The sequence below is a fragment of the Thunnus thynnus genome, chromosome 16, assembly GCF_963924715.1.
Source record: "Thunnus thynnus chromosome 16, fThuThy2.1, whole genome shotgun sequence".
NCBI lineage: Eukaryota > Metazoa > Chordata > Actinopteri > Scombriformes > Scombridae > Thunnus > Thunnus thynnus.
Window position 1 is genome coordinate 7,550,237 of NC_089532.1, and position 25,834 is coordinate 7,576,070.

The following is a 25,834-nucleotide window of genomic DNA, read 5'->3' on the forward strand; positions in this document are numbered from 1 at the left end:
TTTATTATGTACAGGTACTTATTGTTTTTATTTTATTTATTTATGTATCTATTTTTTTATTGTCAATGTAGCCTTGCTGTTTTGACTCTGCTTCTACTTTTGAGGAATGCATAACCAATATTCCTACAAGAGAAACTGTATTTAATGTCTATGTCAGTTAAATAAAATCCATATTTATACTTTTGTTTCTCGCATGACTTTAATAATTGACTTGAAATAGAGAAAAGGACGGTTCAGAATATTTTATTTTGCTTTCTATTATTATTTACGTTATTATATGATTATTTTTTATATAATTTAAGTTATCCTTCTTATCTAATGTGTCTTGTATGTTAAGATGTGTTTATTGTCGTTATTTATGGTCTCTATACCTTGATGTTTGTAAATGAGTCTTTAAATTTTAAAAAAGAGTAGCTGAGATGGGAACTACATATTGACAATGAGTGTGTCAGTCAGGACAGGAATGTTTGGTGCACAAGAGCTACATTCAAGGCAACAATCTGCCGATGCAAACAACGCTGCTGTCACGTGTGTGTCACTCGCTGCTCAACGTTATATTCACAGCATATTTGAATATGTGTTGCTGAATGCAGCCCAAGTACTTCCTGTGTGGATCTGGACAACCTTGGATCCGTGCACGAACGTAAACGAGCAATTTATCAGTTGTTTGTAATGTAATCACAACCCCGTTAAAAAGAGACAATTTAAAGGTCTTAAATTTAACCTTAAACACGATCTGAAGTCGCCGGTGATGTTTCCATCAGGCTCGTTTTATGACAAGATGTTCAGAGTAAGTAGACACAGATTATGCGAACCTACAATATGTTCACTGTATCCCATTAAGTCTGAGAGAACAAGGATAATTTATTCTTGCGTATGTATTTGACTAAATGTTTTCAGGAATGTAGCAGTAAACAGTGCAGCAACAAACAACTGTTTTAATAGTTTAGTTCCGATTTTTGTTAATAATTCCCTGATAATACATTTCCTTCAATAGCTATCTGAGTTGAAACTGGTGTCAAATGAATACTTAAATATCCCCTCCAGACATGTTTTAAGATGTATATAAAATATTCTACTTTGAATCATAATTTGTGTTTGATATAGGGCTGCAACTAACGATTATGTCAATCACTATTTCCCACAGCCTAAGATGCAACCCAAAATGCAAAGATATTCAGTTTACTATCATAGAGGATTAAAAAAAAAAACACAAAATATTCATATTTGAGAAGTTTGAACTTCTTTGATTGGCATCACTCTGCACATACATCATTCTGCACAGTGAAGCTCAAACATCCCACTGAAGGTGCAAGAAGAAAAACATATTGTTTAGAGGAGGAGGACTTTAAGTTATTCTACTTAGTACTGAATTAATTAGTTACTATAGTGAAAAAGAAAAAAGCAAGCAAACCTTCACTGAAACTCTCAGCCTATGTGAAGCTCAGATCAACTTCATACCAAAACACTGGTTGGTATTTTCTTAATATGTGAATTAAACCATTAAATAAGTGACACAGTGGGAAAAGATTTACATTATTTTCTATTTTTTCAACTGATAAACAAGATCAACAGCAAAACATAGATTGGCTTATAATCGCAGAACTATTATAAAATGCATCTTATACCAGATAATAATGTAAAGATTTTATATGTTGTAGAGCTTCAATAATTAGTTGATCGACAGAAATGTAATCACCAACTATTTTGATAATCGATTAATCGCTTTTAATCGTTTTTTTGAGAAAAAAAATGTAAATATTTTCCAATTCCAGCTTATTAAATGTGAATATTTGCTGGTTCTTAGTCCACTATGACAGTAAACTGAATATCTTTGAGTTGTGGACTGTTGGTTAGGACAAAATAGATATTTTAGGATGCATATTGAGCTTTGGGAAAAAGTGATTGACCTTTTTCACCATTTTCATTTTATAGACCAAACAACTAATTGGTTAATCAAGATAATAATCGATAATGAAAAGAATCATTAGTTGCAGCCCTGATATGATGATCACAACCTGTCAAGTCAGTTGAATAAGATTTTTTTTTTTTAAATGTCCATACCCTTGTAAATCCAAGAAACTTCATCTTAAATCCATTATTACCCTATAACTCAAGTGTAGTAACACCACTCTCCTATGTGATGTATCCCAGCTCTGAACCATCCAGATCAACACTGAAATGTCGCTGCCAAAAATCACACGTCTCCCTCCAGTGAGGCTGCTGAGCTCCGTCCACCAGCAGCTGCTTCTCCCCGCTATCAGTCCTCTCACTGTGCCCAGAAGAGCTGTGACTCAGGGGGAATACAGACGGCCTGGCCAGCCTAAAGAATACAAGTTTCCATGGCAGAAGATTAACTTTGACTTCTCAAAGGGCTTGGAGGGGATAAAGAAGCATTTCATGCTGCTGAAAAATGAGTTTTCTGACCGCTGGGTCGGTCCAGAGGGGAAACCAATTCTTGAGCACATGCTGGAGCAGAACCGAGTCATATGGGAGTTCAGAGGTGCAGAGAGCCTGGAGCAGTGGACGGTGTCCTCGGATCGTGAGATAGGAGGCCAAAGTGAAGTTTACTTGAAGCTTGGCAAAAACAATAATACCTGTTTTCTGTATGGCACTCTGAGCTCTACCCCTCCAAGGGACGGAGAAACACGCTACAGTGGCTACTGCACCATGCGCTCAAAGCAACCACTGGTTAGTGTCTTGTTGGGTTTTCTTTTCCTAGTTGTTTACTTCTTATCAGGTTGGGAAGTTGATAGTATCTACCAGCTGTATGATGCTGCCATTACCTGTAGATGTAAAGTTTTTCTACTCTATTTATCACAAAATAATCATTTTAATGATGTAGGATTTTTTGAAAATATTGTGAATGTTTCTGTCTGTTTAGACCCTTGTCTCTTTTTTTTCTGGTCTCTCTTCTGTATATGGTATTGAATTTGTGGTTAACTATAAAGCAAGTACTACATTAAATTCATCTTACATTGATTTATGAAATAGTAAAGACAATTAAACAGTTAATTGAGACATGTTGATACCCGAGGAAGGTCAGTTTTCTTCTATGGGATGTTGCTCAACTCTATCTCCAGCCCCTTTGGCAAGAAACCAAAAATCAGGAACAGACAATAGTGTCTGTGTGCCAGTTGGTTCTGGTATTCACCATCTAAAATGTACACTTATTTCCTCTTCCTCTATTTTTCCTGATGTTTTGTTCTGTAATGAAAACCTGCTAACTCATAGCTCTTCATAACAAGTCTGTTTCCATCCAAAGTGTGGAGGGTCTTTACTGCTCTCGAGTTGATATTTGTGGCAGGAAAATGAACTAACAAGGTTATTATGATGGCTTCATTAAGAGTTAACCTCCAAACTTTTTTTTTTCCTCTCCGCAGGCTTCGTTTGATAGAAAGAAGCATCATGATTGGTCCAGTTTCAACACCCTGCATATGCGTGTGCGTGGTGATGGCCGCCCGTGGATGATCAACGTTGCAGCAGAAACATATTTCTCTCACCAGAAAGACGACATATACAGTTATTTCCTGTATACCAGAGGAGGACCCTACTGGCAAGATGTCAAGGTATAATGTCTTTAAAAATAAATTTAAGTATTGTTTGGTTGTTATTCTGCTGAACTAATATTCTAGTTTTTCTTTCGCCAGACACGATTCTAACACTGCATCGTCACTTTATTTACAGATCCCTTTTTCAAAGTTCTTCATCACACATCGCGGAAGGATACAAGATGATCAGCATTGTCTCTGGCTAGATAAGGTACAGCAAAGAAAAAGTCACAATGAATTGGCAAAACAATTGAAATTAAAGTTCATGGCTGTCCTGCATGACAAATGTGAATAATCTCGACTGTAAAAAGAAAAAAAATTGCATTTTGTGGAACATTTGCTGCATATTAGATGTACTTGAGTATGAACAGACTGTCTGCCCTCTCAACCATACCAGCAGCATTCTGATGAATATATATATACACATACTGCATCTGTTTATATCCACAGATTAATACCATTGGATTTACCTTGGGAGACAAAACAGATGGTCCATTCCAGCTGGAGATTGACTTCATTGGCGTCTGCAAAGACAATGCACACACTGAGGAGTTTGCCTACGAGATGTACAAGAGGAATCCTGAAGTTTGAGAGCTGCTGCGATGCTACAGATGGAACTGCTAATTGGATAAGATTATTATACTGTTGCTGGTAACAAATAAATGCACCACCTTCTTGTGGCGGACAACCAATTATACCCTATTTGTCTTGGTAATGCTTCCTGTAAGACATTGTCTATCTGGATTCTAGTACATGTTCCAATACCTCACTGACAGGAGGGTGTTACTCATACTTGCAGAACTTAAAGCCCTCAAGAAATGTTTTGGTTATGAAAATAGGCAATATATTCAACTGTAACTGAAGTTTTACACTGTACAGTATTTGAGAAAGGAAGGTACTTCAATCAAAATGACTAAAATAAACATCAGTAGAGGCTCAGGTCTCGTTGAAGGAGACTAAACGCGTGTAGCAGTGATGAAATGTGACATTTCGATTACAGAACAATAACTGACGAGGCCGTCTTGCTGCCCCCCCACTGCAAAATCAAATCGTTAAGTCCTGTGTCTGTGTTCCTTCAATTGATAATCTAAAGCTTCCTTAACTGTAAAACTATTTTCAGTGTAAATTCTGACATTTTTGTGGAACAAATTTCATTATTATAAGTCATGATTAACAAATACAAACATATTAAAATCACTACACATTAGAAAACAGCAACAGCTATTTTAATTTATAAAAAAAGCAGAGAATACAGACATGGAAGTCTTTTGCATCAATGTTTTTTTATATGTCTTCCCCCGAAAAAGTAAAAACAGCACATCAACTTTTTAAGAACAAAATTACAAATTCCCAATGCAGCAAAACAGGACATCGATTCTCTACACATCAAAGTACACGAATGCATCATTCAGAGCTAAAAAAATGTTTTAACGAATGCACAAGTAAAATCTAAAAACAACATGCACAGTAGGCTGGATAGAGGCAATAAAAGTGAGCTCGTACACTTTCCTAACCGGAGAGAAAAAAAGAGATTGCAGAAATGAATGTGTCAACTGCAGACAATAAAATATTTACAGTGGAACAACAAGCTGTACAGACGTCTACAAACAAGCGCAATATTTCTACATCATGACGAGGCCTCTTCTTGCACCAAGCATATTCGCTTTCTTCTGCTTCCGGTCCTCAGTGTGATTTGCTCTTCTTTCCTCCCTTAAAATACAGAAATATACATAAGAGACTAATGTTGTAACAGTTAATTTTTTATGACAGATGAATCAGTATCAATGCATCTTTTTAATTTCGGACATACCTTGTCTGGACTTTGTGCTGTTTGTAATTTTTCTGATGCGAGTCTGAGATCAGCGACTTGTTTCCTGCTGCGTTTTCTTTGACCTCTCCAAACGGCTTCAGTTTACCTAACAAAGAAGGGAGGAAAAACATCAGGTTATTTAATGTACTGATGCTGCAGTATACCTCAGTGAATCATGGAAACTGAAATATGTTTTGTACCTGTATGAGGCTTGTAGGTGAGGGGACGAGACAGACTCGCCTTCAGATCAAAGTTAGACTTCTTTTGGGTTCCAGGGGTTGTTATAGTGCTTGTGTTGCCAGTGAAAACGAAAGGCCCTTTGGAATAAAAATAAAAATCAAATCAATCATCTCGGTCTATCCATACCGGTAGGCAAGTTCAAATGTCACAAGTTAAGTTAAAAAAAAAGTACTTGGAGTCTTTGTAGCAGAGAAAGTCTTGACATCGTTTGGCTTTCCTCCATCTGCGGTCTGTTTTTGTGGGGTACTCGAGATCACGCTGAGTGACATGCGTGCCGGCGTTTTCACCAAGGACTTCTTATGCTCATTGTCTTGAGTGGCTTCAGAGAACCTGCACCCAAACACAATGAGTTGCTGTAGCATCATACAGTATTAAAGACCACTCATATAAGGTATTTAATTTTTAACATCGAAGAGATTACACCAAGAAAACCATGTATGAGCGAAGGTCGAGGCAGGAAGCAATTTGTCCATGAACAAAAGGGGCTGAGAGATCCAACACTTTACAGCAGTGTCTCATTACTTGCTAACTTTCCAAGTTCCATGTAAAACGAACAGCTGAAATATGAAAGTATTTGGCTGCTGAAATTCATGTCTATCCCAGCAGGAAGAAAGAGTGACTCACCGAACATTGATCCTGCGAGTGGAAAGGACAGACGGTCTGAATGGAGCATCTTTCTTCCCAGCCGGTTTATTTGGGGGAGCTTTACTTGCTGAGTGCAAAGTGACTCTGTGTTTGTCCTCAGCTGGTCTCTTATTCACCGTGACAGGGCTGAACATGGAAGCACGACTCGCATTTGCCTTCTGTAGAATATATACATACAAGTTATCACCTTCACTGCACTAAGTAATCAATATACTGTATAATTATGGAGGTTCAACATGTGAGACTCACTGCTTGAGTTTTGCCATCAACTTGCTGCAGTTTCATTTTGTCTGACGGCATCTACAAAATAAAATGAAATATAAATAAATACAATCATTTGAAATTTTATGAATTCATTCAGCCAACCAGGACTGTCTACAAGCTGTTGAGTACCTTCAGTTCTTTAGCTGAATTTCTGTAAGTCTCCATCTGCTTGGTCTTCCGATGGACATATGAGTCAATGGACTCCATCTTGTTAAAATGTGCCTCGTGGAGTTTTTTGAAGTCTGCAAGTGAAATAATTTATAAAACTTATTTTAAGAGTTTGTGGAAAGTTCTGCAATATATTTTTTGGTCCAAAAGTGATGGAAAAAGAGGAACAGGAAAAAGGAAAATAAAAACTTACTAGGAGTGACTGGCTTCAACAAAGCCTTCTTCTTCTTCTTCTGGAGCCGTTCGTAGCGGGGGATTTTACCAGCTTTGGCAACTTTTGGTGCATTTCCTGGACAGACATTTAATATATATGTAAAATAAAAAGGAATAATATTTGATGATCAGTGATCTCTTAAGAAAGACATCAGAAATCGACAATTACAAGCTGTCAAACTGACCTGTATCACAATGCACAGGTGCTTCATCTTTGTTACCAGGCTGCTCCTCACTGCTGGAGGCTGGTGGCTCTGTAGGAAGCTCGGAGTCTGTTTTTTCAGAGTCCCTGGCAGGGGACACTCGTCTCTTTTTAGCATCCCTGGCACCGCAGGTTGGACTAGATGCAGTGACTTCAGCCTCACCCTAAAAAAAAACAACAGTAGTTTAAGGGATGAATCCTGCTGAATACAAGGAATTGTACCCACAACAGAATATGCCAGTGCATACCAACTTTGTTTATTTTTAATCAGTGAAGACTAGAGGATACTTGTATAGAAACATGTGCATACAAACTTGGATTTTGTTTAATACAGAGGTGCTTATTCGATTCAGTGTAGTTGCAGCTGTTAGTGTCATGTATTGGTTTTAAGTATGTTATAATGTGCTATACCTCTTCTGCACTAGGTGGTAACTCATCACACTCAGTCACTGTTGCAGTATCAGAGATCTTTCTCTTGGTCCTATTTCCTTTCCCTCGACGTGTGTTCACAAACACAGAGGTGCTGGAATCATCCGTCTTGCAAGTTGCATCTTCACCTCCCTGAGCACTGTCTTGTGCCACATTTTCATCTTCTTGCACAACATCAGCATCCTTCTCATTTCCCTGGAAAAGACCACAGCAATACATGCACACATCATACATAGACAAAACAGCCATGGTTTAAAACTGATTGTGTGGTGAAACGGCATTGACCAGGAATTAATTAGCTTACCTGCTCTCCCCCCTCCATCTTTTCTTGTTCATAATGCTGCTTGATTGCTTTCAGGAGTTTATCAGCCTGTTTAGGACAAATAATGTTAGCTAGTTTGTCAAAAAAAAGGTTCACAATCTTTCAAGTCTATCTTAAAACAACAGTCAGATGCCCATATAAAAACTGAAAGAGGTTTTCCTCGTTGTAATCATTCCACCTGTTGCTATTAAAGGATTCTCTTCAAATGTGCTTTCAATGTAAGTGATGGGGGACAAGTGTGTCCACACAGTCATTTTGTGCAAAAATGCATTTAAAAGTTTACCTAAAGGTTGTATGAGGCTTCTTTTTAGCAATAAATTCAATCTTTGTGTTTTCCTCGGACAGTGTTTCCCTGTTAAGCTGTGGTGGAAGTATAGTAACAAAAAGAGGGAGTTTGGCACTAAAAAAAGAGACTAATATTGAAAGATATCTACTTGATTTTACTAATTTGGACGGCTGAAGCTTCATATTAGTTTCAGATAAACTTTTAAATATATTTTTGTACAGAAGGAGGACTATGGATTTTGGTCACTTAACGTTACATTTAACGTTAGTTAAAGTGCATTATGAAGGGATCCTCTAATGACCAGTATGAACAGGAGGAATGATTGACGTTACAGCAACAAAAACATATTTCAGTGTTAATTCCCGCTGTTGTTTTAAGACAGATTTGAAAAATTGTGAACTTGTCTTAAGTGTATTGTAAAATATTGGTTACACGCATTAACGTTAGCCAACTACCACTTACCGTTAGCGTTACCATACACAGTTAAACAAGCCTCGCCGAGCTACCATAAATAACAACAATTGCTGGGTAAATTCAAACAATGTAGTTTAATTACCTTCATATTGGCTTTAAGTCCGAGCTCCTTCGCGAGGCTTCGTAATTCTGCATATTTCATGGAATCCAAATCCATGTTGATGCGATAGTTTATTCCGTTTGTTGACAAGAAGCATACACGTTTTACTCCTCAGACACGGTGGGCTGTGGCGGCTCCTGACGGTTATAACTGCTCCGATTCAAACAGCAGCGGGAGCCGTATGATTGGCTCCTGAGTGTGAGCGTAAGTGCGCCGCAGCCAATCAGAGCGAGGATGCATTTTTTACAGTCAACATAAAACAGTATGAGTCATACGTTGGTTAAACGTATCGCTGTCAACGTCTCGCGTGAATTTAACTTAGCATAGGGGCATAATTTTACTTATAATTCACATATTGTCATCATGTTAATTCCTCACAGATAATGTATCAGTATATCTGCATTTCTAACGTTTTTCCAGACGGTGGCAGTGTTAAATCAAGCAAACCTTACAGCGCGCCGAGGTAAAACAGAAAGAAGACAGACCCTGTTTTGTGAGCCTGAGTTCAAATTCAGAAGCGGGACTGCTAGCCAGGCTCTGTAACTAATATGGAATTTAATGATAGTCTGTTATCACAACGTAGCACCGATATAAAGCTGGCTACAGAGGCTGAACACAGACAGTGGCTGACTCTCCACTGCGAGCAATGCAAAACAGTTCTGGGAGACTCCCTCGGTGTTTGTGGGGAGGTCAGATGTATGGACTCGATCATGTGCATCAGTAAGTTCACTTCATCTCTCATTCATAATTGTTGACACAGTATAAGTAAAGAAAATAGTGCGTTAGTTGTTCAAATGTTGAAGATATGAGCATAAATCAGCTCATGTTGGTAAATGTACCTGTTGTGTACTTCTGTAGTGTACAGTGGTGTAGTAGTGGGGGAGTTGTGTTTATGGTGGCCCTGAGGTGCAAAACACAACATTAGGGCTGCAGCTAACGATTATTGGTCGATTGGTTGACTAATCGTTGCAGCTCTGCACAATATTTCATTAAACTAATTAAAAAATACTATTAATAGAGAAAAGTGACATTTCAGAGAACATTTGAAATGTTGTAACATAATTTGGCAAGAAACTCTTAACTCATGGTCCACCGATTAGATGATTACCAGAGCTTTCAACAAGAGCTTTCAGTCTTCCTCAGTGGATAGAGTTTGTTCAGTTATCATGAAGATAAATTAGTAGACCCAGTTGTCTACATGCTATATGTCTCCATGACAACTGAGCAAATTTCTCCACTTGACTTAATATATGTTTTTTGGTCGAGCTACTGTCTCCTGGGTCAAAAATGAACTGTGTTTCACATTCAACATACATTTTGTTTTTGATAACAGTGGTATTTTTTGTTAATATTTTTATAATTGCTTCTTTTTTATGTGAACTATATCTAGGGCTGGGCAAAATATCAATATTATATTGAGATAGATTTTGGATATCGTGAATATCGTGATATGGCATAACTGTTGTCTTTTACTGGTTTTAAAGGCTGCATTACAGTAAAGTGATGCAGCCTAAAATGATGTAATTTTCTGAACTCACCAGACTGTTCTAGCTGTTCTATTATTTGCCTTTACCCACTTAGTCATTATATCCACATTACTGATGATTATTTATCAAAAATTTCATTGTGTAACTATTTAGTAAAAGCACCAATAGTCATCCCTACAATATTGTTGCAATATTGATATTGGTATTTGGTCAAAAATATTGTGATATTTGATTTTATCCATGTCATCTAGCCTGAACCCTGTTACATTTTGCTAATTTGTTTTGTGGCATGTTCATTAAACTATATTTAGCAGGGCCACTGTACCCTCCCTCCAGTGGTGATAATCACAAGCTCAGTCAAAATATGATATTAATCAACACCTTGTTCATGATTTTCCAAGCCACTCTTTTACAATAATACACCCCATTAACTGCTTCTGAGGCAAGCACGCTGCTTAAATTACAAAATACTAAATATTTTTAAATAGAAATTTGTCATAGATTTCATAAAAGACAGAAATATTTGGTGCCATTGGTGGTGTTGTATCCGTGACATAGTACAAGCGAACATACAATACCATACTATACTGCTTATATTGCAGGTAAGATTTATCCCAGCTGTACAGTACCTGAAATGCAGACATTTTGACATTGCTGCTTATCTTTTTTCAGGAGTAACTGATGATGTGGTTCTCAGTGATGAAATGGAATCAGGACATAAAGGGGAAATGGCTAATTGGTGAGTGAACGCAGCGACTCTGGATAAAATATGTTCTTGTGGAGGAAAATGGTTGCGCAGTTGTCTTCAACCCTTAGATGACACCCACATGTATAAGATGCATACAATAAACTGCATATCACATATAAATGGCCCTAATGTAACATAATGCAACATCAAAGTTAGGTTTAAAATATCAAAACGATGATCTAAAGGGCAACAGGGCAATAATGGGTTGAGGACAAACTGGATTTTTTTGAATGGGCCCTTGAACAAGGCGGCACACAGACTACAGCTTTAGGGAGCAGGTACCAGATGTGTTTGCATATGTTACATGTAAAATCTTCCTCCACCACCTGCTAGCAAGCACTCCCACAGGTGATATACTGGGATTAATAAAAAAAATACTCTTCTTAGTCAACCTTTTGTTTTACAGTCATGATCAGGATATGTGCCAGCGTTGTATTTTCTGTCACTGCTCTTGTTTACTTCCAGCATCTACAGCTCTCTAAAATGTCGCGGCTGCCGCTGTGCTGTGGGGAAAGTCATTCACTCTGCGCCTTCACGTTTGGCCGTGATTCGCTCCATCTATCTCCTCCACAAAGCAAACATCAGTTGGTAAGCCCGGCCACTTCTGCTGAGCACACAAGCATGTTGACTTCATGTGTGCAGGTGTACTGCTGTCTGGAGAGGCTAAAATAAACAAGCGTTAAATGAGTTCAGTGCTTGAATAGCTTTTTTTTTTTTTTTAAAAACACAGCAAAGTTCACATAATATTTAGAGGTTGTGCATCTGAGAAATATGCTGTTGTAGAGTTATTTCATTATAAATAAATAAAAATAACAACATGCATTTCCTTTCCCTGTTATCCTGTGCAGTTACATCCTCGACAGCTACACAATGGTGAAAGCATCCACACTCACATTTGACCTGAAGCCTCTCAGGGAAAACATTTATGAGGTGAGAGAGCAAAATGTGATTAACATGATTTGTGTGTATAATCCTAATATTGTGTTTATTATGATTAAGACCTGTATGTACAACTGCAGTGCTTCATTTCATTCTTATAGTCATTATATGAGTACTGTTGTGGCCATTTTTATACAACTAATTAAGTAATTGTAGATGTTAAGTCTGGTCATTGGTCTGAAGATGGCACCAGCTGCTTTTTAATTTATACTTCTAGATGTTTCCTGACGTGTTCAACATTTCAACAGTGACAAACCAGCACTGCGTGAAGAAAATCCAGGCAGGAGTGACAGATACTATTAGCAAAAAAAAAAAAAGCCTTTTACTGAAAACACAAATCTCTTCTTTCCCTCCCGCTGCAGATGAGACGACAGTTTGAAGCACAGTTCGATCAGATGACACTCATTAAAAGCAGACTGGCTGACAGGAGTGTTGCAAGTGAATCGGACAAGTAGTGTGCACACGCAGTGTATACCGTCCAGGGATTAGGGACAGTTTTCTTCTATCGGCTCCCTCTTATAGGCTTATTTGTGTTTTCTATTGTTTTTTCTGTGTTTTGTGTTTTCATTAAACGGTTTTTGGTGATGCAAGCATTGCTGTCTTGGTCTTACTTATTTTGTTTTGATCAGTAAAAAATCTCATTCCTCTTGAGTTTGTGGACTGGATTTGAAATATTGTGGCAGGTGTTTAAATTAAAGAAGAGCAGCCTAATAATACTCTAGAATTTGGTCTTAGAGTAGAACATTGACTTCATCTAGTGCCACTGGCAGGTCAAAACCTCCATTTGTTAAACATTTTAGTTAACAAGAAGATATTTCTCAAACTAATGAGCTGAAGATTGAAATGAGAAGACCGATCCACTTTCATGTCTGTGTCTTAGGTATGGAACTAAAGTAGGGGGCAGTTAGTTAGCCTAGCTTAGCATACAGACTGGGAATAGGGGAAACAGCTAGCCTGACTCTGTCTTAAGTTCAAAAATATACCTATCAGCTCCTCTAAAGCTCACAAATGAACATGTATCTTGCTTTTTTAGCCCATACACACGTAGAAATGTAAAAACAACAGTTTGTGGTTTTAGAGGAAGTTACATGTTGTAACTATTTATTGATGAATAAGTTTAATCAACTGCCCACAGCTTCTGTGCAAAGCGTCTTCAGCTACAGCGCTAGGGCCTCGCAACCTGGGTTACAGACCACAATTTTTAGTTTTTACATTCCTGTTTATGTAGAGATTAAAACAACCCAGATATGATGTATTAATTGGCGGTGCTGCTGGGGATTTTTTTTTTTTTTTACTTAGGGAAGAGCCAGGCCAGCTGTTTCTCCGGTCTTTTTGCTACGCTAGGCTAATCACCTCCTGGCTTCAGCTCTACTTAGCTTGCACACACATGAAAGTGGTATTGATATTCTCATGTTTGCTAACTCTGAATAAATAAATATTAATTGCAGATGTTCCTCTGGTGCAACCTTCTGAGCACACTTTACATTTTGTGCATCATTAGTGGTGACGATCTAAGAATGCCAATGTCGTCTCTCCATTTTCCATTTAATATTTTTGTTTTCTGACATGCAACAAGCATTACGGCCTCACACAGCTGCTTGTGAGATCTTAGATTTATGCATTTCTTACTACAAATGATAATGTACAAGATGTAGTTCTCTAACAGCATTTAAAGTGGAAGTAAACATCAACACCCAGCCATCCAATTGGCACCATGCTGCATTTTATTGCTGAATTTCTGATACAGATTCTTTTTTTTTTTTTTTTAAAGTTAATACAAAACCAGACAAGAGGCTTACACGTAATAAGCATGCCCATTTCCTCCCTCTGGAGTGCATAGTTTCTACACAGTCCACCTCCTCAGTGGAAAAAGTTGATCAACAAAGTAATGTCATTAATCATCTTACATAAGCTTGTGTTGTTTCTTTTTTTTTTTTTAAATGGGAACAAAGGTTGATCACTGTGGCTGTACTGCCATGGTCATGTTTGACACAAGAGAGTGAGAGCAGAAACTACTCTTCATTTTTTGGTGGGGTTTTTTTTTTGTTTTTTTTGGGGGGTGGTTTGTATCATGACTAGCAGTTAGTCCGTATAACCCAAACTCCAATCAAAGCTACTTCAACATGCTTGCTGTTGTGTCAAACAAACAACCGTTCCCAACCTTGTCACAGAACATCTGATATGAACATTTCAACATCCTAATTACACTCATTCACATTACAAAGTTAGATTATTGCATGCAATACAAATCATTCATTTTTCTGCTAATTCATGCATATTTTTTAAACCCATTTAATCATGTTGCTAAACGCCTACTTGCTCATTAATTGTGATTGTAAATCCCCACAAAGAGCATTACAGGGTTTTTTTTTTATTTTTTTAGAACACAGTATTCAAGACAGGATGGTGATGATGACGGTGCAAGTCAGTACATAGAGAGAAAGTGCTTTTCAAACAAGTTCGTTCAGTAAGTCCTTTGCAGCCACAGAGTTACTGAAAGTCTATATTTCTAAAGGAAGGGGAGGGTTTTATAGATTTAAAAATGCTACAAGAATCGTAATTTTATTATTTTATGTACTATAAAGCATCTCTCCTGTACCGATTGGTTTAGATTATTGTTTTGGTGCTGAAAGAATACAAGGCAGGGAAGTTAGTCTGTGAAAAATATATAAGTATTTACTTTTAATTTGTCAATGTAATAACACCATGATGCTACAGCTGTCCTCACGCATACCTTGTTCTGCAGGAAGTAACCCAAATCTTCATAATAATAAGTGATACTGTATTCTAAAGCCAAATATTATACAACTCCCAAAAAAAGTGACTAATAGATAGCTACCGTAGGCATAAAAGAGAGGAAGGGGGATCCTTTCCACAAGAGATTACAGAATCTGTTTAACACTTACACCCTGGCACTAAAACTCATGCATTATTGTCGGTTATTGCTTCTAAAACTCTAATCAAATACAATTTTATGGATTAAAATATAACGCTCTGAATCCCAAAACTATGAGGTATTATGTACAATACATGGTCATGGTGAGATCTTAATTCTAGGACTAAAACGCTACGTTGGATCGCCATCAATCAGATCCAAATCTAGAATTTAAGTACTACTCTTAATGTGACATTTTTCAAATATTTCCACCATTGTCCATTTTGGGGAGCTTTTTTGGTTGTCACATAATATCTATCTAATTCTTTTGATGCTTTAGAGTGCATGAATACATTTTTGAACATCGCTAGCATTTTTGCCCCTAAGAACAGCAGTTCTGTGAGAAAGCACTTACTTATATGAAGCATATAGGCCTATGTGAAACGGCTTAAATCAATACTTTATAATTTTATACCCTGATTGTGTTAATTGGATTTTAATCATGCAACTTATTCTACATCTGAGACATGGAACAAAAGGGAGATTGTCTAAAATTTCTATCTTGATGTGGTGTATTTTAATTGTACATCGATCTATCGCCCTTTTTTCATTCGCCTGAAATGTTTTCCATAGTTTTGAGCTCCAGCTTAGTCTAGAAATCAATTTCACAATTCTTCATGAAGCAAGCATCACTACTGGTCATGCATGGCAACTATAATGTTGGCACCACAGTCCCGCTAAATAAGCTAATGCACATGAGTCTATATATATCTTAATGGAAGACATTGGTGATTTTGTTGCTTTCAAACAACTTGTCACTTGTTTATACAATATACAGTTTGGTCAACAACATGACAGTTAAGATCAAATATTGCACAAATCCCGGAAAAATGTGATTTTCTTTTATATAAATCATGTAAAAATGGACTAAAAGAAAGCTGAATAAATGAGACCAGGGTTTCCCTTCAAGTAAGGTCAAATTCAAGGTGATAATAGTTTTCAATCATTGGAAATAAAGCTGTAATTTCAGCACTTGTATCTCTCAACTAACTGGACAGATAGAAACAGCAGGTAGAGACAAAACATGATGTTTGACAAACCAAATTCTCTTTTTTTTTTGTTTTTTTTGGATCGTTTGTTTCATGGTTCGTGGCACTAAAGGAACCAAATGGTCAGTTCTGTCACTACTTGCAGTTTGTGAAGAATGTTCTTGTGTCGCTCTTATGGTTAGAAAACAATGAGACTAAAGAGAGCTCACATTGAGTTGGAAAAAAAAAAGAACAAAATGAGAGCATGTCAAAGTCTAAAAAAGGACAAAATCAGAACACATCCAGAGAGGGAAGGCAAAAAAAAAAAAGTGTGTTAAGGAGAAAGAGAAGACAAAGACACAATGAAGAGTAAGCCAAGGCGGTAAAAATCACTTCATTGTGGGAATAAAAGACAAAACAAGAGCATCTCGAGGGGGGAAAAGACTAAATTAGATCACTGCAAATTGCCGAATTGAAGCAATCTCAAAGATTAAGTCGTGTGAATAAACCTGTGGACTTGACAAAAGAGAGCACAATGGAGGGAGAAAAACAAAAAGGAGAGCACTGATTAAAAAATACAATCTTCCCCAGAACAGATGCGTAGGAGACCACAGTTTGAGCGAGACGGTGTTTTTTTTTTCCTGAACTGAAAGTAAATAACTGTGCTTGTTTTGTGGGCTGCTCTGTCTTTCCCTCTACGATTTAATGATATAACTGCTGTGGCGCTTGACAACCATTAGGCTACTTGTACTGATCACACTCCCTTTCACTCCTGTTGGACTTGTTATGGCAATGAGGTAGTGCAAAAAAACGAACAAAAACACCCTATGAGTCTAATTTAATCACAGGCCTTGATCTTTGCTACAGTATCTTGTGTCTTTACTTTACTCCAAGAAAACGGGAGCAGTTACGAATTTGTTAAGAAACTGCTTTGATCTAATTACAGTGTGTGTGGGGATTTTTTTTTGTACTGATTCAGGAAGCATCAGTAACTATGTTTGCATGAAGCCTGACAAGAATCTCACCCAAATCTGACTGAAAATGTCCACATCATGGAGACTTTTAGGCAAATAAGGCCAGTGCAGATGCTCCATGGCTTTTTCAGCCAACTTAAAGGCTGCAAAGCCACTGTGTAGCTACATGTAGACGTAGTCAGAGCGTGCGTCATGAAAGTCAGACTAGCCCAAAACCTTGGCAGATGTCCTCACTGATGATCTGAGGCTGCAGAGACGGGCCAGGACAGGAGGGGATGCTGTGGCGGAGAGACGGCCAACGTCCCAGCAAACAGCAGCAAGGAGGGCACCCCTTGTCCCAAAAGAGGTCATCTTCACACCTCATTCTGTACCACCACGGGTCTGGGTGGAGGTGGAAGTGATCCATCATTGGTGCTGAGTCTGATATCTATAGTAGACATCCCTCCAACCTGGAAAATCCATCCTACAAAACACACACACACATTATTATTATATTATTGTAGAGTTGAGTTTTAATTTGTGAATTTGAATGTAGACAAGACTATATTGATGAATCTGGTCCTCTACACCACAGCTGCAATGTCAGATTATTTTCACTGTCGGTTATCTTATTAATTAAGTAAATGCCAATTACATCATGCCTACAGCTCAAAGCGATGTCTTCTGTCTGTCCAACTGACAGTCCAAAACCCAAAGATAGTCAGTTTACAAAAATTAAAAAAACTGAGAAAAACTGCAAATCTTCACACTGTATGTCTGCTTGAAAAATCCACAGTCCTTCTTCTGTGCAAAAATGTATTTAAAAGTTTATCTGACACTAATATGAAGCTTCAGACGTCCAAGTGAGTCAAATCAAGTAGATATCTTTCAATGTTACAGTCCTTTTAGTGCCAAAGTCCCTCTTTTTGTTACTATGCTTCCACCGCAGCTCAACAGAGAAACACAAAGAGGGAATTTGCTGCTAAACAGACTAACATTGAAAGATACCCACTTGCTTTAACAAATTTGGATGCCCGAAGCTTTATATTAGCTTCAGATAAACTTTTAAAAACATTTTTGCACAGAAAGAGGCTTTGTCCCCCGTCATTTACATTGAAAGCTTAATAGGAAGGGGAACTTTTAATGACCAGTATTGGCAATAAAGATGATTACAGCAAGCAAAACCAATATTCATTTGGGCACCTGACTGTTGTTTTAGGACAGACTCGAAAAAATGTGAACCTGTCCTTTAAACAATTGATGAATTCTCAAAAAGGTTATACTTTTTATACTTTTTTGGTGGAAAAACCATCTCAGACACACATTATTGTTCCAAGCAGATTATTTTTATGTGTCTGAATAGATAGGTGGAGGGGATCTTTAATGTAATAAACACCCAAGACAATATGAAAGAGGTCATTATTTCATACAGGGATATTCATTGTTAATGGGTTAAAGTCCACAATGTGGTCATTAATGACACAATAATTTCAGGCCTTGGTGCTCTGACTGATTTCCATCTAAAGCAGAGTTGTCTGATTTTGAAGATACTGACTTTACAGTCGAAAATCACAATGCATATTCAGTTTTTGAGATTATTTCACCTTTAAAGTGCATTGCCAATATCCCAAAACGATGAAAAGGTGCAGGTAAATGTGCAAGTTAAAGCTGGTGCATTGGTCTGACATGACAGGAAAAGCACTGACCTTGGTGGACGGTGGTCCGAAATGATGCAGAGATATTTCCTCAGTGGTTTGAGCTGCAGCTGCACACAATGGTAAACAAAAGCCAGGAGGGTTTCTTCTTTTCTCTCTACGGTGACACATTTACGTCTCCCAAACTGCTCGGTTGCCGGGTTTATTTCGTGAGAGGGGGACCCCATAGGTTTAAGGACACATTTAAAGAATCTCCAGCGCCCCCTTTTCCTCCCTCCCTGCACCCCGGAGAGGGGAGGACAGGGAAGAAGCTCCCCTCGTCCCTTTCTCCGTACACCCTCCGCTCTACGCCATTTTCGCTCTGCTACTACGAGCCAACGGAAGGAGTCCGACGATTGAGCGGGAGACCTGTCAATCAAAAGTAAATCCCGCCCCGGAAGTACCTTTTTATTCCTCTACTTTATGTAGAACAATGAAATAAGAATTACATTAATAATCTTGAGGGAAAGTTAAGTGCCACAGCAGCACTGTTCAGCACACACCACACACAAACATAGAATTAAATAAAATATTTAAAGGTGCAGTATGTCGAATTTAGTGGCATCTAACAGACCAGACTTGGCAGAAATGGAATATAATAGTCATGAGTATGTTTTAAGTAGTGTATAATCACCTGATAATAAGAATCGTGTTTTCATTACCTTAGAATGAGCCCTTTATATCTTCACAGGGAGTGGGTCCTCTTCCACAGAGACCGCCATGTTGCACTGCCATGTTTCTACAGTAGCCCAGAACGGACAAACCAAACACTGGCTCTAGAGAGGGCCTTTAGCATTTTTCTTATAGACTGTATAAAAACAATGGATGTAGCCGCTGTGATGTCAGCCATTGGTTTGTGGACTCACGTTTTGAAGCCTTGAGTTTGGCATTTTGACTGTCGCCATCTTGGATTTTTGGAGATAGAAGTGATAAGAAGTGCCCATATTTGGACGAGAGGGTGGAGCTGATCCTAACGCTAGCTGCTAGTTTGGTTAGCACATTGCATTAATAGTCTATGGTTAACTGTGATAATGCGTGTTTTCACTAGCAAAACACAGGCTTAAAACCATTAAAACAAAGTGTAGAAACGCAAAAACTGATCATCCGACTCCTTAGAGGCTCTTTTAGTACAATCAAATGCTGAACGAGACTCTTTTAGGTGACTAAAATGTTACAATTAACTTTCATAAACTGAAAACACACTGAAATAGTGGCAGCTACTATGCCTATACTCTGTGAATCTAGGGTTACGTCATGTTTATGTTACCTAACCAAAACTGTCGCCATGAGAGCAACTTTATGCTCTAAAGTATGCCAATTCATAGTCAAATTTAAATGAAATGGGACCATAATTTACAAAATAAACATCATGCTGTGTTGAAAAAGACTTAAAACTAGCAATTGAGACCGTAAACTCATTAGGAAAGTGTTTACTAAGGTAATAAATCAAGTGACAAGTAGGCTAATTTCCCCATAGATTTCTATACAAATGGACATCTTTTTGGAGCCAGTAGAGTCGCCCCCTGCTGGCCATTAGAGAATATGCAGGTTTAAGGCACTTCCACATTGGCTTCACTTTTCAGACCTGGAACTATCTGCTTGGCTTTTCATTAGTATTGCGGAAGGGGAGGGGAGGGTTATTCAATTGTTTGCAATCTGCAACCTCACTGCTAGATGCCACTAAATCTTACACACTGGACCTTTAAATAATAAAATAGAAAAGGTTGTTATTATCCATTGTGAAGTACTTATATATATAGTATATAATAAGAGTAGTGGGATAGATTTAAAAAAGTTATCCATTGTGCAATGATTATATTCATAGTATATATGATAAAAAATAAGAGTAGAATTATTATTATTATACATTGTGCAGAATAATAATTATATAGTGCAATAACCAGTTATGAGTTAATTCTGATGTGAGTCATATACATACAGTTTCTTGTGGTAATAGTGATTATGCATCTCTGCAAGCCCAAACCAGGTGCCACTTCAGCAAGTGGAATTAGGTATCATTTGGGTTAGTTGACATGAAATGCCCAAATGTAGTAAGCTAGGTTGACTGCAGGTACCTTTGAGTTGACCATGGCACACACAAGTTGAGGGAAAGCCCCTGCACTTGCTTATTATTGGCTGATCACGGGTATGGAATGATGTGATTTTGTTGTTTGTGCCCTTGGTGACATGTTTGTGCAGCACATTTACAGAGACACAACAGTGTTAAACATCCTAAAACAGAGGTGTGATTTGTTTTCCTTTTATACATTTTTCCTACCATTTGAAATATTTACCAAAAAAATACATATAATACATTTGAAGGTCATGAAGACAGTGAGTCACAACAATAAATATCAAACCTACTTATGACTGGGTAATACATCAATATAAAATGTTGATGGAGACATGACACTAAACTAGCATTTTGTTTATCACAATATGAAAAATGCAATAGCTGTTTTTTGTCCACTTGGGGGCAGCAGACAGTGTTGAACACAACCTAGCCTAGGCACACAGCTTAGGCTTTAATTAAGGGCACATTTTGGTAGTTAACCAGGAGGCATGCAACTGTGTAGAGTTGATTGATGCTGCCTGTGAGTGAAAGAGGGATTACTGTTTTGAATATCTTGTGTTCTTTCACCCTTTGACTGAGTTGCTCAACATGGTCTCTCAGTCTTGTGACAGAATGTGTCTCTGACACAGACAGTTGTGCCCTCTTAGACAGGACAGTGGGGGTGTAGACCTTAAAGGGCACACAGTCCTCCACAAGGAAATCCTTGTCTACCATGATGACCATTGTTGGTTTGAGGAGAGACACAACACTAGACTTCTTCAGGATCTCTTTGTCACTGATGGATCCTGCATAAAGAGCTGACACAAAGGTTATTGCCCCATGAGGAGCCATACCAATCAACCCTTTAAAGGTGCAGTGGGATTTACAAGTAGAAAACACTTCACTCTGAAGGAGAAGAGAGTTTGGCTTTTGGCAACGCAGTTCAGTGCAGTCCAACACCAGTTGTGTATCGGAGTAGTTCTGAAAAACATCTGGCAGGTGAGCCTTCACCTCTTCCTCAGACATCCAGATGCCCACAGTTCCAAGTACAGTATAAAGAAAGTTTGCCCATGTTGTGATGATGCGGCTCACCGCTGACTGGTGAATATTGAATCTGTGGGCCAGCTGGCTCGATCTTCCTCCAAAAGGCCATCAGGTGAGCATGAGTTGCAAACCTGTGGTATAAATGTTGATGTGTTAACAACCCTGAAGTCAGCTTTTGATTCACAGCTTCTGATTCAGGGTTAAGGGAAAAGTTAAAGGAGACATAAATTATGATATTTAGGAGCTGATTGTCTATTTTTTCACTACTTATTCTTGATTAAATTGTTAGACATCGCAGCAAAAGCCTTAACGCTGTTTAAACCCATTTTGAGAATTGTGAAAGCTTTATTTTTCTTATGAAAATAGAAGAAAAGGGTGATTTCACTTTTCCCCATCCAGACCACATTACACCAGGATCAGGTCAAAGACTTGTCAAATCTGGACTAGATCATTATTATGGATGGGGAAAAAAGCAGTGAAATTGCCCTTTTTTCAGTTTTCACAAGTAGAAAAAAGGTTTCACAAATCTGAAACTGTGTTTTAATGAGTCTCTGGAGTCTCAGTGTTAATCTAGTCCACATTTGACAAGTCTAAGTATGGTGTCTTTTGATCTGGACCTGGTTTGATATGGTCTGGCTCAGGAAAAAGCAGTGAAATCACCCTTTCAAGTGTAAGTGGTGAAAAAACAGAGAATAAACTGCGAACTATCATTATTTATGTTTCCCTTAACCCCGAATAGCAAGCTACATTCAGCATCAAATTCAATAAAGCTGGGGGGGGGGGGGGGGGGGGGGGGGTGTTGTTGTCAGAGGCAGCAAATCTCTCCGAGCCAAACTTGTTGCTGACAGCTGTTTCCTCCACCTGTTTGTGTAACCTTGATATCTCTGCACGGAGCTCTCCAGTGAGGTCTGGCGGTGCAGCAGGCTCAGTGGTGGAGCTGTAGTCATGATCCTGGTGAATTACATCCATAGGAGGGTCCTTATTATTTTGGGCTGTGCGTGTTACACACAGTTGCTCTTTCCTATTTGTGAAAACAGAAAAAAGGGCAATTTAATTGATATTTGAAACAGTGTTTTAAAGAGGTTCTGTGGTCTCCTTGTTAATCTAGTCCAGATTTGACAATTCTAAGTATAGTGGTTTTAGATCTGGACCTGGTAAAATGTGGTCTGGATGGGAGGGAAAGCAGTGTAATTGCCCTTATTTCAGTTTTCATAAGCAAAATAAAGCTTTCACAAATCTGTAAGTGGTGCAAAAACAGAGAAACAGCCTCTATGTCTTTTTGAAGAATGGTGTTCATCCCTCCAGAGGAGTTCCAGAGACTCATAGATAGAATCAATGCCAATGCTGAGGAACACCATTCTTCCAAAATTTCCTCATTTGGTGTTTTGATGATGGTGGTGGAGAACACTGTCTAACATGTCAGTCCAAAATCTCCCATAGATGTTCAATTGGGTTGAGATCGGGTGACTGTGAAGGTCATAGCATATGATTCACATCATTTTCATACTCATCAAACCATTCAGTGACTCCTCATGTCCTGTGAATTGGGGCATTGTCATCCTGGAAGAGACCACTCCCATCAGGATAGAAATGTTTCATCATAGGATAAAGGTGATGACTCAGAACAACTTTGTATTGATTTGCAGTGACTCTTCCCTCTAAGGGGACAAGTGGACCCAAACCATGCCAGCAAAATGCCCCCCACAGCATAACAGAACCACCAGATCCCCTCACTGTAGGGGTCAAGCATTCAGACCTGTACCAGTTTTTCCTTTAATTTGTCAGCTGTCTGCATATACACATAAACACAAGGGCTTCACTTGCCACACTGGTCTCATCAACATCATCTCCAAGATCCACAAAGCCTGTCATTGCTTGTGTGTGTGATTCATGCTGAACCTGCCTCTAGATGTCCATGGCATCCACCATATGACACACTTGACCAAATCTTGCCAGATCGTCATTTTTTCGTTGTGGTAGCATATCTAAAAGTGATGTGCTTAATTCAGGCTTGGCATCCACAGTCTGCAAAACACCTGTTTCAGGTAAAACAATAGATAATGTTGAAACACCATAACACATACTGACATATCACCTTATGTTATATGTTATATTTACTTTTGATGCAAGTGAAGATGTGGGAGTGAATGAAGTGTTAAAGCAAATTCCCTTTGAGCAGGAGTGAAGGCATGGTGCTGCTTAAAGAGTTCAGCTGGAAGATCTGGAAAGTTTGGGAAAACAAGCTATATATTAATGATGAAACCAGCACAAAACATTATACATTAATATTGTGGAAGAAACATTAGATTACATATGTGTGTATTTTTACAGATTACAGTATTGAAATGTTACAGAAAATTTAATTTTGAGCAAATACAATGTAAGATACTTAATTGGAAAGCATTAAATGAAATGATGAGTGTTTTTTAAAAAAATAATTAAAACAATCAAATTTTATTAACTGTTGTTTTTCAGTAAACATTTCAGAGCAGTGGTGAGACTGCAATCAAAATATGTGTGATGAGACATAAATTTAAACCACTACCAAATTATAAATGTTACAAATGCATCTGTTAAAAGGAAGGGGTTGGGCAGTTCAATCAACCAGAGTTGAAGTCAAGCTTCTGCTGCTGTTCCTCTGTTAGCATATTTTTGTTTTTTGAAAGCTCTAGCAGGGATTTCATTGTCTTCTTATGCCTTCTTTCCCCATCCTTGGCATTTCTGAAGTCCCGATGCAACTCCTCCACCTTCTTCTGAGCCTCAGTTAACTTTTTTTTTACTTTAACTCGGTCAAGGGCATACTGATGATCCTGAAAAATATTAATTTCGTAATAACTTACATAATAACATTTTAGAAATGACACTGTAATATAAGCCCAGCATCCTGCAAAGGTGTTTAAAACAATTGTTTCACTCACTGAGGTTGACTCCTTCAGGACTCCTCTCTTTTTTGGTTTTTGTGATGTCCTGCTTGACCTGGATGTACTGGGCTCCTTAAGATAAAGTTAATTATTTAAGTCAATAGGAACAATTTCTATCAGTATATTTTCATTGTTAGGTTTAGCGTGCATTATGTGTGTTAGTGAAAGATTAAGATTATATGACAAATTGTCATTATTTATATAGAAATAATTTCCAATTACACTAACTTTGCAAAGACAGTCAGGCAATATAAAAACTGACAGGATCACTCCTTCCTTTAAACGAGTTGTTTGTCCAGTCCTGTCAAAGTCTTCTGGCTTGAAATGACAGCTGCAGACGACTGAACAGTCATTTGGCTCAAAGTCTCTTCTTCTCAGTGCTGCTGCCCATGCCTGTCTTTTTACTTTATCTTTTGGGAACCCACACTCAAAACAAGTCCATCTGAACAACACTATGCAGTTCTGCATGCTTTAGTAGCTACAATTCAGGCGCATTAGTTGATTGTTAAGTTACTGTATGTCACACTAGTGCCATGAAAAAGATTTATTGCTTAACGCAATAACACATACACTGACACAGCTGATTGACAAATATCATTTTTAGCATTTTACTGATATATTTCTTTAATAAAAATGTTCATCTTTTCTCCTTTAACTTATCTGACATAAGCTAATGTTAGCATTAGCTTAATTTTGTATCAGTATGTTATCTTAAAAGAAGGATTATGTTACTCATTCTGATAAATCAAATTCAACATGTTCATGAAAAGTCAAATACTGTAACTTCTCACCTGTGAAATGTTATTCCTTGGTGCTTAGTTTTGTCATTTCTTTCTTTGGAACATCCAAAAGCAGCACAAAAGTCTGGCATTTTCTACAAACTGGTAGAAAACCCGGGAATGGGTCAGTCAGAACCAACAGGTCAGAACCCCTGAGCAAGATGGCGTCTAAAGAGACGCATCTCACAAGCCTGGACAAAGATGCTCTATGCCCGGATAGATCACATCGATGATTGTGATTGGTTTAAAGAAATAAAAACTATAATATATAATATAAAATACATTATACAGCTCTTATGATACATCCACTATTTGTTTTCCCCCCAAATCACCATGGCGTCTATCTAACAACACTCACTTCCGGGTAGACAACCGGCGGTTGATTTGAACTCCGAAGGTATGTTAAATCGGCAACCTTGTTGTCATTTTCAGCCATAAAAGATGTATAGCTAAACACGGTGGTCCGACCTATCTGACGTCTCTGCTGCTTATTTTATGTACTGTGTTACTTTGCTAGCATCTGTGGTTTGTTTTGTTTTGTGGGGATCAACCTGGAGTGGAGTTTTGAGTTGTCATTCTTTTATGTTTGTGAAACTGGATTGAACTGAA

At 38.0% G+C, this 25,834-nt stretch overlaps 3 protein-coding genes and 2 long non-coding RNA genes across 5 annotated transcripts; 2 read left to right on the forward strand and 3 right to left on the reverse strand.

Moving 5' to 3' along the window:
• Window positions 1–470: 470 nt before the first annotated feature.
• Window positions 471–4,246, forward strand: ndufaf1 (NADH:ubiquinone oxidoreductase complex assembly factor 1). Its single transcript, XM_067614604.1, has 5 exons — window positions 471–790; window positions 2,155–2,691; window positions 3,384–3,569; window positions 3,688–3,762; window positions 4,002–4,246. The coding sequence occupies exons 2-5, from the start codon at window positions 2,182–2,184 to the stop codon at window positions 4,140–4,142; spliced, it is 912 nt and encodes a 303-aa protein (XP_067470705.1). The 5' UTR covers window positions 471–790; window positions 2,155–2,181; the 3' UTR covers window positions 4,143–4,246.
• Window positions 4,247–4,815: 569 nt separating this feature from the next.
• nusap1 (nucleolar and spindle associated protein 1) lies at window positions 4,816–8,859 on the reverse strand. Its single transcript, XM_067614603.1, has 12 exons — window positions 8,687–8,859; window positions 7,827–7,892; window positions 7,505–7,717; window positions 7,077–7,257; window positions 6,872–6,967; window positions 6,640–6,752; window positions 6,496–6,546; window positions 6,226–6,404; window positions 5,774–5,931; window positions 5,562–5,678; window positions 5,362–5,467; window positions 4,816–5,261 (listed from the first exon to the last, which is right to left on the reverse strand). The coding sequence occupies exons 1-12, from the start codon at window positions 8,759–8,761 to the stop codon at window positions 5,174–5,176; spliced, it is 1,443 nt and encodes a 480-aa protein (XP_067470704.1). The 5' UTR covers window positions 8,762–8,859; the 3' UTR covers window positions 4,816–5,173.
• Window positions 8,860–9,037: 178 nt separating this feature from the next.
• oip5 (opa interacting protein 5) lies at window positions 9,038–12,471 on the forward strand. Its single transcript, XM_067614605.1, has 5 exons — window positions 9,038–9,424; window positions 10,864–10,930; window positions 11,405–11,527; window positions 11,788–11,869; window positions 12,241–12,471. Exons 1-5 carry the CDS (start codon window positions 9,253–9,255, stop codon window positions 12,331–12,333), a joined length of 537 nt encoding a protein of 178 aa, XP_067470706.1. The 5' UTR covers window positions 9,038–9,252; the 3' UTR covers window positions 12,334–12,471.
• A 1,108-nt stretch (window positions 12,472–13,579) lies between these two features.
• On the reverse strand, window positions 13,580–19,849 carry LOC137199960 (uncharacterized). The gene is made up of 2 exons (XR_010931890.1): window positions 18,441–19,849; window positions 13,580–17,218 (listed from the first exon to the last, which is right to left on the reverse strand). It is a non-coding gene; the product is annotated as an uncharacterized lncRNA (long non-coding RNA).
• Window positions 19,850–20,672: 823 nt separating this feature from the next.
• Window positions 20,673–25,616, reverse strand: LOC137200192 (uncharacterized). Its single transcript, XR_010931918.1, has 2 exons — window positions 25,238–25,616; window positions 20,673–22,546 (listed from the first exon to the last, which is right to left on the reverse strand). It is a non-coding gene; the product is annotated as an uncharacterized lncRNA (long non-coding RNA).
• Between the last annotated feature and the right edge of the window lie 218 nt (window positions 25,617–25,834).

Coding starts and splice junctions, on each gene's coding strand:
- ndufaf1 (XM_067614604.1), top strand. CDS start 2,182: ATGTCGCTGCCAAAAATCACACGTCTCCCTCCAGTGAGGCTGCTGAGC. Junction 2,692..3,383: donor TGCGCTCAAAGCAACCACTG/GTTAGTGTCTTG, acceptor TCCTCTCCGCAG/GCTTCGTTTGATAGAAAGAA. Junction 3,570..3,687: donor CCTACTGGCAAGATGTCAAG/GTATAATGTCTT, acceptor CTTTATTTACAG/ATCCCTTTTTCAAAGTTCTT.
- nusap1 (XM_067614603.1), bottom strand. CDS start 8,761: ATGGATTTGGATTCCATGAAATATGCAGAATTACGAAGCCTCGCGAAG. Junction 7,258..7,504: donor TACCACCTAGTGCAGAAGAG/GTATAGCACATT, acceptor GTTTTTTTTTAG/GGTGAGGCTGAAGTCACTGC. Junction 6,753..6,871: donor GTTGAAGCCAGTCACTCCTA/GTAAGTTTTTAT, acceptor TTTCACTTGCAG/ACTTCAAAAAACTCCACGAG.
- oip5 (XM_067614605.1), top strand. CDS start 9,253: ATGGAATTTAATGATAGTCTGTTATCACAACGTAGCACCGATATAAAG. Junction 10,931..11,404: donor AAAGGGGAAATGGCTAATTG/GTGAGTGAACGC, acceptor GTTTACTTCCAG/CATCTACAGCTCTCTAAAAT. Junction 11,870..12,240: donor TCAGGGAAAACATTTATGAG/GTGAGAGAGCAA, acceptor CTCCCGCTGCAG/ATGAGACGACAGTTTGAAGC.